Source organism: Limulus polyphemus, unplaced genomic scaffold (assembly GCF_000517525.1).
Source record: "Limulus polyphemus unplaced genomic scaffold, Limulus_polyphemus-2.1.2 Scaffold2998, whole genome shotgun sequence".
Classification (NCBI taxonomy): Eukaryota; Metazoa; Arthropoda; class Merostomata; order Xiphosura; family Limulidae; genus Limulus; species Limulus polyphemus.
In genome coordinates this window covers 134,235-146,412 of record NW_013668608.1, presented here as the reverse complement: position 1 = coordinate 146,412, position 12,178 = coordinate 134,235, and the positions used below count along the sequence as shown (strand labels likewise).

The 12,178-nt window shown below is 30.6% G+C and overlaps 1 protein-coding gene across 2 annotated transcripts in view; it reads left to right on the top strand.

Annotated features, from left to right (window-relative positions):
* The first annotated feature begins 3,025 nt into the window (after positions 1 to 3,025).
* Positions 3,026 to 12,178, top strand: part of LOC106468411 (UTP--glucose-1-phosphate uridylyltransferase-like) — a 37,115-nt gene continuing 27,962 nt past the window's right edge. Inside the window, exons 1-6 of one of the 2 annotated variants that reach the window (XM_022396748.1) lie at positions 3,031 to 3,173; positions 4,911 to 4,950; positions 5,355 to 5,415; positions 8,175 to 8,303; positions 9,251 to 9,358; positions 9,873 to 10,055. In XM_022396748.1, the coding sequence (XP_022252456.1) occupies positions 5,404 to 5,415; positions 8,175 to 8,303; positions 9,251 to 9,358; positions 9,873 to 10,055 (432 nt within the window). In that variant the 5' untranslated portion in view covers positions 3,031 to 3,173; positions 4,911 to 4,950; positions 5,355 to 5,403. Of the gene's footprint in view, positions 3,174 to 4,910; positions 4,951 to 5,354; positions 5,416 to 8,174; positions 8,304 to 9,250; positions 9,359 to 9,872; positions 10,056 to 12,178 lie in introns of both variants that reach the window. The other variant, XM_013928838.2, reaches the window with a different exon arrangement.

The window sequence follows — 12,178 nt, the reverse complement described above, 5'->3', positions numbered from 1 at the left end:
TTATATTCAGAAAGAATAAACCAGTTTTATTTAAGAAAGGACTTGTGTCGCTAAAGTTTCGTCGGAACGAATTTACGGAAAATTAACTAACGAACGGAGACGTAACAATATTATTCAACGGAAAATAGCACTAAAATGTTTAATTTGATAACGGCTATGTTTATGTGAAATACTGTTTGATTTTTTTTTCATAAGTGGACAGGACAACAACAGGTAAATAAATATGTTGAAAAGAGATTAATGGTACCTGCGAAAGATGACAGGCTTAGAGTTTCAATTGTTGCTTCCCTCCAGAGAAATAATGCCCCCACATTTGCAACACCCTATACTATTGTTGAAGATGATAAGGACAAAGACAATAAAACTATCCTGAAGGTATTACTGCGTATGATGCAGGTTGACCTGTTGATTTGCCCTCTATACTGAATGAAGCACAAACTTCTGCCAGTGCCTGTATCTCTTGCAGAGAAGAATGATTCACTCTGCACAAGTCAGTAGTGGCAGATATAGTAACATTGTCTGCTCTTAAGTTATCGAACTTCATGATCATTCATCTCGCCTCATCATTGATGGACAAGCACTGGCGATTGCTATAGGAAAGTCTGTCAGTGTAATCACCTTTGGAGATCTGGTAGACACGTTTGTTAGAGCACTACTACAGACCGGCTCTAGGTATCAGGGGTTAGACTTTGTCTTCAACAGATATAGAGAAGAAAACATCAAGTCCACTACCAGGACACGGTGGAACAAAGCATCTCGACAAATCAGACGACTTGTTGAGGGCCATAATGTGCATCTGCCAAAAAACTGGACAAATTTTATGTCTTTGCCAAATAATAAAGTAGCAGACCTTGCACATTTCTTCTCTAAAGAACCGCTTTTTCTAACATCTAACGATAAAGAGATTGTTGTTGCTGAGGGTTTCAGAGAGGAACTTAAAGATAGATCGTCAAAGAGAACCACTGATCTAACTTCTCTGAGATCCACACATGAAGAAGCTGAAGCGAGGCTGGTGCTACATGCTGCCCAGAGTCAAGTTGATACTGTTGTTGTGCCATCTAGAGACACTGATGTTCTCCTGTTTCTAGTATCTCATTTCTCACATGCACGATGTGAACACATGTGGATGATGTCTGGTACATTAAAGAAACAGCGGTATATACCCATTGATGTTTTTTTTAAATAACATACCAAAATATTCAGCAACAGCTTTGCTACCATTACATGCATTAACAGAGTGTGATACCAACTCTTCCATCGCAAATCACTCCAAGCAAACATCATGAAAAGTCTTCAAAGAGCAACATGAATTGCTGAAGGACTTGGTGAGCTCACAGAGAAGACAATCAAATCTGCCGAGACCTTTGTCAGCAGAATATACAAGGTACTCCAAACAGATTCTGTTGATGCACCAAGGTATATATTGTTCTTCAAGACTGGTACACCTGAAGTCATATCACTGACAAGTGATGTACTTCAAATCCATCTGATGCAAGTGCACTATCAGTCCATGATATGGAGAAATGGTACCTTTACCATACCACAGCTCCCTGCACCAGTGAGCATGGGATGGAGACATAGTGATTCGAATCAACAGCCCATACTGATGTCATTGAGTCACATCCCAAACAGCTGCCTGGAAATGCTTTCTTGTTCATGCCAAAAGTAGTGCAGGAGTTCCCATCACAAATGCCGTAAATCAAAATTAAGATTTGCATCGATATGTGCTTGTAAGCAGCAGAGTGATGAGTAAAATCCTTGTATGAATACAATGTAGTTGTTTCAGGCAAGTAATCTGAAATTCCCGGAGGCTGTTTGTACTCACAAGTTTTGTTGATAGAAGCCTTTTTGGGGAGTTTGTGTAAATGACTTCACTAAAAGTGCAGTTAGTGAAAATCAGAGTGAGGTGCGTTATAAGTATAACATCGTAAATGCAAGTTTCATGTTATTGAAAAATGACTTACTGATAGATATTATTGAAACGTGGAATAGTATTGTCATTGTAATCATATTAGCCATTCTTTCTGTAATCATATTTTGTCAAAATTATATGTGCATGATTTATAACAACGTCAAAATAGAGATGATTTTTGTAAAGAAGTTTTCTTTTTGAATGTTATATTTGGAGAAGGCATTAGTATTTTTGGGAATCATCATTGTTTACTTGATTAAAAAATTACAATCCTAGATTTTCTTTTTTAATTCTACGAACAAGGGTATCTCTCACATCACATCCAATTTAATGGATGTAGACATAATGTTGTAATACATTTTATAGACCATAACGAATTATTAAATATAGCACTTGAACATAAAGATTCATCCTTTAAACCATAAATTAAACATTCAGCACATAAAAACCATGATATAAAATAATGTTGACATATACATACTCCCTAAATAACCTCAACAGTTACATATATATAAACATTTTTAGTGGCGTAAAACACGGCAATGTGTCCGAAATCGACAATTTAACGGCCATTTTGTTTTTCTTGAGTTACAGGGTCAAAAAGCTCAAAATTCAACTTGGGAACCATCATATTTGGACTCATCATATTCAAATAATACTGAAACGTCAGGTTCCCAAATTTTACTCCAAAATCCTTCTAACAGTCACATTTCTCAAAAATCCATCTTGTCTATCAGTAAAATATAAATAAAACATTATATCGTGCCATATCGCAGGTATGAAATAATAAATGGTTAAGTCCTTGTCATGTTTCCTCTCGAACGTGCTATAATGTTAGTGACGTATATAAAAGAAAATGCAGTTTGTCTGTATACTTCTGTAAGTCTCACGAAACACGATAAGTAATCCTAGCTACTTTATATTGTTTCGAGAAAATAAGTAGAACAAAATAAAATCAAAAACTGTCAATATAATATAACAATGTTTTGAAAATAACTGAATTAAAAGTTTATTATATACATTCTAATTTTTATGGAAAAGTTAATTATAGAAATATCATTTTGTCTACCTCGTGGTGAACGTTACAACTAACACCCACTGAAGGTTTTTGACTGTGTTTTTGACCTCGTTGACATCTAAGATCAAGCGGAAAACAGTGTGGTGTTTTCGGATGAAGTGATTTAGTCATTTTAGCCACCCATTAAATTTAAGTTGTTTTTATTAGCATAAATCCGTTTTTAAGAAACAATTGGAAAGTTCGGTATGTGAAATTAATTTTTTTTCCTCTATACATTCTGTTTTGACAATTTAAGTTATTTATTTTTAAAATTTAAGTGTTTTGTAACTGGTTCAATGTATGTGTTTTTACTAAGAGTAAGATATCAATTGTGTAAAACTTAAAGAAGTTTGAGAATTAAAAATAAAATTGAAATAGATTGTAAAAACAACGCCAGCTGCTTTATAATGATAGAGGTTACATTTACCAGGTGTAAGTTGAGGGGAATACAGTGTATTTATAGCTGACATTTATAAAGTAACGCACTAAAAATGCCAAATGTTTTCTGAAAAACAAGAGCAATCATGTAAGAACAGGTTTACAGTTTCTTTCATATTGAGCTCCTAAGATGAGTAAGACATTTAGACATGTACTCTGTTTAACTTTTGAACGATTTGAGTTTTTTATTCCTGGTTGTAGTTCATAATGATCTCAGGTTTTAATTTAATAATCAGCAGGTTACACTAAATTACAAATAAAAAGATTCAAGGCAAAGCATCTTGTTTAAAAAGAATTACTGAGATTAAGGGCATTGTGTATATATATATATAAACTAATTTATCTTTATATGATTTTTACTTTTGTTCAGGGCATGTAGAATGTTTTTAATCCAATTCAATTTTTTGGTGACTTACAAATTGCAGAGTTGATCAGCATATACAGACAAAATTCATTAAAGCCCAGTGAATTATGTTCTTTTCATGAATTTGTTCAATTTGAAAGGATTTTTTGAAGTGAATTACACAGTGCTGGAACAATAAGATGTTTTGTTTGGAGACTGTTGAAAGATATTTCATACATTCTTGTCAAAACAAGTAGCAGTGATTGCTTATTGCAAACATGTAAATTAATACAAAATCTTAAAATATTACTACTGGCTAAAATTATAGTTGTAGTGTTATAGTTAACTTCTTGTATTAGACTAAGTGGGGTGCTGCTCAAAATATGAAACTGGATCATACTCATTTTTCTGATATTTAATTTGATGAAAAGTTGAATAATGTAATTTCGTCATGGTTTCATTTCTTGGTAGAATACTACCTACATCAAAATAGCTACTCATTATCAGTAGCAGTATATGTTTAAGTGTTTTAAGTCTTCATTCTTTTCATCACATCTACTTCATCAAAGTAAAAATTGGGAAGAATAATTCCTGGATAATTTGTGTAAATATGTAGCTCCATCAATACATAATCAAATGAGTTAATTAAAGCTGTAAGTATTATGAAGTTGAATTAAAATCCAGATTTTCTCTATAACAGCTAGAATCGATTTTCAAGCATTTTGATATACATATGCATCATGAAAAAAAAACGTTTTTATTTCAAGTGTTTCTCAAAGCTACTTTTCCAGTAGAGCATAGTTGTACTAAAGAAAAGCCTAACTTAGAAATCATAAGAATTGTCAGTATGCCTTTGCTATATTACATATGACTAGTTTCATTTGAATTCCTATACTGAATTAGAAAGTGTTTATAAAAATTAGGAAAATATCTGTTTATGGTTATGTATTGTGTGTAAATGGTATGTATAATATATATATAATAAGTGTCATGTGTCATATGCTAATTATATTTGCCTGTAAATGTATTTGCTGTATATATAATACAAAAAAAATTTTTTTTCTTGATATATGTGTGTTTATTTTAATGTGTATATAGATAAGTTGTATTTTCTATAACAGTATAAATAAATACACTAATGCATTCAAATCCCAAATTAGGATCACATCCAGCTTTCAAGTCTCAGGATACTAATTTAAGGTATTTTTATAACTTAATTTGTGTCTACTGACAAGATAAAGATTAGCATTACATTGCTCTGTAGGGTTTGATAATTAAAAAAAAATGCTAGAGGTTTAATTAAATTAATGTTAATGCAGATTGAAAAAATATTTTAATAATGCAAAAGGAAAAGTATTAATATAGTAATCATAACTGCTGTAAAAAATATCTTGTCATTTAAAACTGTGTGAAGTAACAGTTTGAAAGTCTCATAGCAATGTTGTTCATTTTGTTTTATTCACGTATCATTTTCAGTGTTTTGAAATAATATGTTTTGTATCTAAAAGTTAAAAGTTATCTTTAGTCCGCGAAGAATGTTCTCCTACTTTGAACAGTTGACTGTTGTGTTATTTATAGATTGATTGTTACATTTGATATTTCAGCTGTTACCAACTACCGTCTGTTACCTGTACCTCAAAAGTTGTGACCATCATGGCAGAAACTGTAAGTTTTATTGGCAGGTGATGTGATTTTCAGGAAGAATTGATGTAAATGTAGTGGTAGCTTATATAATATTGTTTGTATACAAGTTTACTTGTTTTTATGAACAGCATAAAAACTTTGGGGGTAAACCAAGGTTTTTACCAGATTTTATGTAGTTATTAGATGTCTTTCTGTCTATGTACATACAGTTACGTATACACATACTTCTAACTTCAAAAAATTGATAGATTACAAAACTATTATGCCTACAGATGTTGAACTTGACTCACAATGGTGATTGACCAAAACTGGTTGAATAAACATATATATAATGTAAAAAAATTGAGTTTCATTAAATTTGATATTCAGAGTATGGGGTAACTGTAAATGCAGTATTAGCAACATACCTGAAAACATATTACAATTTGTAATAAGTGAAATAGGAAATATCCACAGGTTGTACATAAATGCAATCCAACAAAAATGTGTATGGTTTGAGGGGTATATACCACTTCAAAACTTCAGTTACTAACAGTGGACCACATGAACAAATAGAACAGTGTAAATATGGATCACATGAACAAAGAGAACAGTGTAAATGTACATTACATGAATAAATAGAACAGTGTAAACATGAATCATATGAACAAATAGGACAGTGTAAATGTGGATCACATGAACAAGTAGAACAGTGTAAACATGAATCACATGAACAAATAGGACAGTGTAAATGTGGATCACATGAACAAGTAGAACAGTGTAAAATATGGATCACATGAACAAATGAATCAGAAAGCTTTATTTACAAACAGTATAAACGTGAATCATGTTGCTTTAGAATATAGAAACTGAAGTATCCAATAAGTGCTAGAAAATCAGTGAAAATGTTCTTGCTGTTCTAGGACTTGAATCTACAGTTACTTTCCACCCTTCTTAAAGACAAACATGGGAAAAGAACTATTGTAGGTCTATTATTATGGTTGAGGTTTGGACCACGCCATTTTCAGTTCTGATCATTAAACTTGTACAATTGAGAAATTAATACTTTTTTCTAGTCTACAAAGGGTAGTACGAGTGAGAAGGTTAGCAGATCTAGAATTGAGTCTGTTATATATTGCAGTGGTAGAATAATTTTCAGATTTAAAATAAATATGTGAATATTGAGCAGAACTAAATGGAGGTTTTAAAATTTCTTCCATCTCATGTACTAAATTTTATCTTTCTATGTATCTTTAGTCAAGGTATTTGTCATAATTCCTCATCTGAGCAGTGTTTCTATGTCTTAACTTTACTGGTATATGTTATAATTCCTCATCTGAGCAGTGTTTCTGTATCTGTGATTGTCTCCTGTGTCTTAACTTTAACTTTACTGGTATATGTTATAATTCCTCATCTGAACAGTGTTTCTGTATCTGTGATTAAACATATACCAGTAAAGTTAAGACACAGGAGATCAGATGAGGAATTATCAGTGTTTTTGTATCTGTTATTGTCTCCTGTTTCTTAACTTTACTGGTATATGTTACAATTACTCATCTGAACAGTGATTGTCTCCTGTTTCTTAACTTTACTGGTATATGTTATAATTCCTCATCTGAACAGTGTTTCTGTATCTGTGATTGTCTCCTGTGTCTTAACTTTACTGGTATATGTTATAATTCCTTATCTGAACAGTGTTTCTGTATCTGTGATTGTCTCCTGGTATATGTTATAATTCCTCATCTGAGCAGTGTTTCTGTGTCTTAACTTTATTGGGATTTGTCTATCTTTGTATAAGTCAGGTTTTTATACACTATCAATAATTTTCTTTTCTTTTGGATTTTATTTCTGCTTGTCTTATCTAGTCATTTTCTGGCTTATTTTGTGTATTTTGTATGAGAACACCTGTTATTTGAAGGTTGAAGAACATAAAAAATAATTATCAGTTTTGGCAGTCTTGAGTACAACTATCACAGGGTTAAAATGATAAAAGATTTTGTATTTTCCATTGATATGTTTTCTATGAATAAAACTAGTGTATTTATACTTTTCATGGATGAAAAACATTTTTTACCACAGGAACATTTTTCTAAACATTGAAATAGAACACATAGTAACATATGGTAGAGCCAGCTTTTTGATGGACTATATATAACACATGAACATGTGGTAAATGTAAGTTGAAACATATTATATGACTGGTTCATGCTTGTCATGGTGTGCAAGCTTGACTTGGTCTGTCGTGCTGTCATCTTCTTAATCCATTCAACCATGATGCAGGCAGTTATCAAAAACCTTTCCCTCCCATTAGGGAAGACTAAGGAGAAAGAAAGCAGCCATCATCTACCACCAACTCCGTTATCAGATTTATTTGAGGACATTTTGGTACATTTTATTATTTCTAAAGTTTTCAGAAATGTTAATATTTGAACAGATTTTTTTTTTTCATTGTTTCATTTTATGTAGTTTTATTTTTCAAAGTAGTTTTATAAATCACCCTTGAAATAATTTGTGTGGAATGAGTGAGCTTAACACAAATGTTTGTGGTTAGTCAGTGAAAAGGGCAATATTTAGCTAGTTCTTTATGTATTAAATAAGTATCATAATAGTACAGTTGATCTAAGATCCTTTTAGTCTGTTCAATGCTAAACATGGTATGGTATTACTAATGATTCTCTAAATCTCTTTATTTGTTTTCTGTTGCTTTTAATTATCGTTGATGATGATGGTATTTCGAGGTGATGTTTGTTCATTATTTTTAATTTTGTGCTGATTTTTAAGTTGAAATGATGTTTTTCCAGTTGTTTAACCATTCTCGCACGCCAAATGAAACAACAGAATTCAAAGAACTGACTAAACGAGATGCACAAAGTCAGCTTGCCCACGAGCTTAGTAAGCTGCTGCTTACAGCACCTGCACACCAACGACAGGTAAGTTAACCTAGAAGTAATCTTAACTAAACTTTTAAATTAAAAGAAAAAAAAATGAAATGGTCATCTAGCCTTCTTTGGTCAATGGAAAATTATTTTTTGCAAGAAGCAATCAGATGCTCAAATCAGAACTTGAAATTATATATATGTAACCCAGTAACTCGGGTATTTGTCATGTTTTATCGAGTTCAGAAAATAGTTTTCCTTCAATGCTGAATACACACACATAGCAGTAGTTCATGTGTATAGTAAAAACATTTTTCTAGTAATATATGTTTGTGAATATGCAATGTTGTTATCAAGATTTGTTATTTTATTCTAGGTTTATGCTTTATTTGTGTAACTTGTAGTGAAAGAAATTTTAATCTGTGAGACAAACAGAAATTTATAGATGTATTCCTTGTAATGATGTAACACTGACACGCGCACATACATTACAAAATTTATTTTAACCTTTCCAAATTATGTGTGAAAGCTTTTCTGCTCTTGCATGTTATAAACAGTAGGTTCTCTTAGAGCATTCTCATTTAAACATAATCTTAAAGAGTTACCGATGTAAATAAACATTGAGTGTCACCCGTCAAATAGCTTTAGCATTTCTGCTGGTTTGACTCTGTTGATTAGTAAAATAGTAATGTAACATTAGCTTTTGAAGTCCCACATTGTAACTCAGTGTACATTATTATACTAGTGGTATGAACTACATTTTATCGGTTTACTTTTAACTGTATGTATTCTAATTAGTTTTATACCTTTTAATTCAATTTTACTGTTTGTTGGCTGGTCCTAAGTTTGAGAGGCTATGCTGATATACCAGTTTTGTTAAAGTTATTGGAAATGGAGCACCTTTGTTTTTGTGTGTAAGTTATTTTCTAGTTGTATGCAGTATTCCTAAGCTATATGCTTATTTCTTATAAACATTATTAATTTTAAAACATTTGTTACAGCAAACAGAACATATGTTCCAAGGCTTCCAGAAACTATTTCTCAAGTTCTTACAGGATATTGGGCCATCAGTTGAATGGCAGAAAATAGAAACACTACCAGGTGATGCTGTAAGTATTGCTTTGGTTTGTTTCTTCGTTGTTAAGCACAAAGCCTTACAATAGATTATCTGTGCTCTACCAACAGCAAATATTGAAATCAATAAAAAAAAAAGTCTTTAGACTTAATTCTGAGCTGGTGGAAGCATAAGTATTGCAATGTGAATATTACTAAGGTAGGTGAAGAATAATACTTTAGCTGTTCTTAAAACAACTCATTTCTTTAGATCAGGAATTAAATACAGGATGAATGTATATTTATTATGAAAAATAAGTTTTTAAATCTGTAAGTGTACTTCCACAATTTAGGTTAAAAGATTTAACTTAAGATTCTTTCTTCACAAAATTAATTTGATATGCATTTCCGTATTTACTTTTCTTTCCATGAGATATGAACACCAAATATTTTCAAAGTTTGCCATAAATGCGAATGTGCAAAAATTAAAGATAAATATTATGTCTGGTTTTCCTAAACATAAGATATATACTAACTCGTAATTTATAATTTGTATAACTTTTTTTTTAGGTCAAGAACTATTCTGACCTCAAAGAACCTTCTGAAGATGTTCTGAATGAAATGTTAAACAAGCTTGTTGTGATTAAGCTGAATGGAGGACTTGGAACTAGCATGGGGTGTACTGGACCAAAGTCTGTTATCCCTGTTCGAAGTGATTTGACCTTTCTTGATCTAACAGTTCAACAGATTGAAGTATGTATATTTTGATTTCCATCCCTCATAAAAACCTAAGGATTAGTCTTCTTGAATATTTGTTAAGGACAATTCTGTATTCCACTGTGGATTGAAATTAATCCTTTTAATTCCAGGATTATTATTTGGAGTAGCAGTTTATTATAGTTTTGGATGCATATGAAATGATTTAAAATTATTTTGACTGTGTATTTCCCATTAATTTATTATAGTATTATGTTTAACACAGTATCATATACCTAAGCTTGCAAATATAAAATACTCCTGCACATGTTTTTATCCAAATACTTTAATGTAGTAAAAATTGACATGTGAACTAATTTGTTATTATTATGAAGATTGCAAAAAAGTGGGTTTTCATAAATTCATATATGAAATCCAAATTGTTTTATTGAAAATAGCTTTCAACTTGCTTCAGGTGTCTTTTCATCAGGTTTGATTAATTAATTTGATCTTCATCTCCTTTTTTTCATAACATATGAACATATCAAGTATATTTGTAGTTCTATATAAATGAGAATTACAAAAATATGCTTCAAAAACTGAAGATAAATATTGCATCTTGTTGCCCCAAACCTTTTAATAATTTCCCTTCTAGTTGAATATTACCTGCATTACAATAGGATGGCTCCTCAATAATTTGTTCTTGTATCTTGAGAATATGCTATAATGATTTTTGAGCATATTTTTAGTAAAACATTTGAAGTAAACAGGGGATTAAAAATTATTATGAGTGTGTAGTGCTTCTGATGAATTAAAGACAATTACTCCTAGGTTGAGCTACTGCGGAATTCAAGAAGTTTAATACTTGTCAGTAGTTCTGTGCTAAAGATGGTGTAAAAAAACTGTTAACATTATAGGTTTTGTTCATCCAAAATTATTTCAGCTAGACATCTTGATCATAAAAGAAAGTTATCTATAAAAACAAGTTTAAGTTGAAACATAAACAATATAATTTAACACTATAAGAATGCTTGAAAATTTATTGACGAAATATAAAACTTTTCATTAATAAAACATTAGAATTCAAAAAAACAAGCACAACTCATTCTAAAGAAAGGAATTTTATATTTTTTAAAGGCATGTTAGTTGATAATTTTTTGAATTGTGACTTAACTACTTTTTCAACTCGTACATCTTCTGAGTATCATACATTCCCAACAGTTTATTCTTTTAAAATATGTACATGAATTCTGCCCACATGGAAAATATTTCTTATGAAATTAAAAAGTATTATAGGCTCAGAAAAGCAGTTATTCTGTGTTTGGATTGAATTGAAATCAAGGTTTATTTCTAATGATGGTTACTTGTTGATCTGCTACATAAAATTGTGTTGGAAGGTAATTCTGAACACATTATTAGGGAAAATGATTAGATTCACAGTAATACACTGACATAATTTCCACATCATATAGAAGGTTTCAAAACATGGTGTTATGCCTTAAATTTAATGATTGTATACCTTGTGAAGTTGTAATGAGTGATATACAGTTGTGATACAGCTCTTAACCTGATGACCACCAGCTACTAACTTTCTGCGTAGCCAACGTAAGTCTTGGTATATTTTTTTTCCAACAATAAAACTAGTGGATAAAACTGTTTGAAACTTCATAAGAACTTTCATAAATGCACGTAGTTTAAGAAACATAAAGCCTGTTACTTTTGATAATTTAGTTATTTTGCATTATGATCTTTAATATCTTGGAAAATTACATTAGGAAATGGTATTTATAAGAAATGATTACGATATTTATATTCGTTCCAGATTTGAACTTATTACTTTGTATGTTTTAATACATTATTTCTAAAATCCTTAAAAAGTTTTTATCGCCATAAAATACAAATTTTGTCTATTTTTAATTTTTTTTAATAATCACGTACTCTCCTTATGGTTTCAAGTAGTATAAAATAGACTCAAAAATAATATTTCTAAGTAAACCAAAACAATAAACGAGTATTTTTTTTATTTGTAACCAGGATTTCATGTTTATATATATATATATATATATATATATATAACGTAAAACTAATTTAATTTATTCTATAATAGTTATTTTTATTTTACTTAAGTTAAGTTATTTATTATTTACTTATTAGTACACGCCTAACTTTTATTTTTAGTT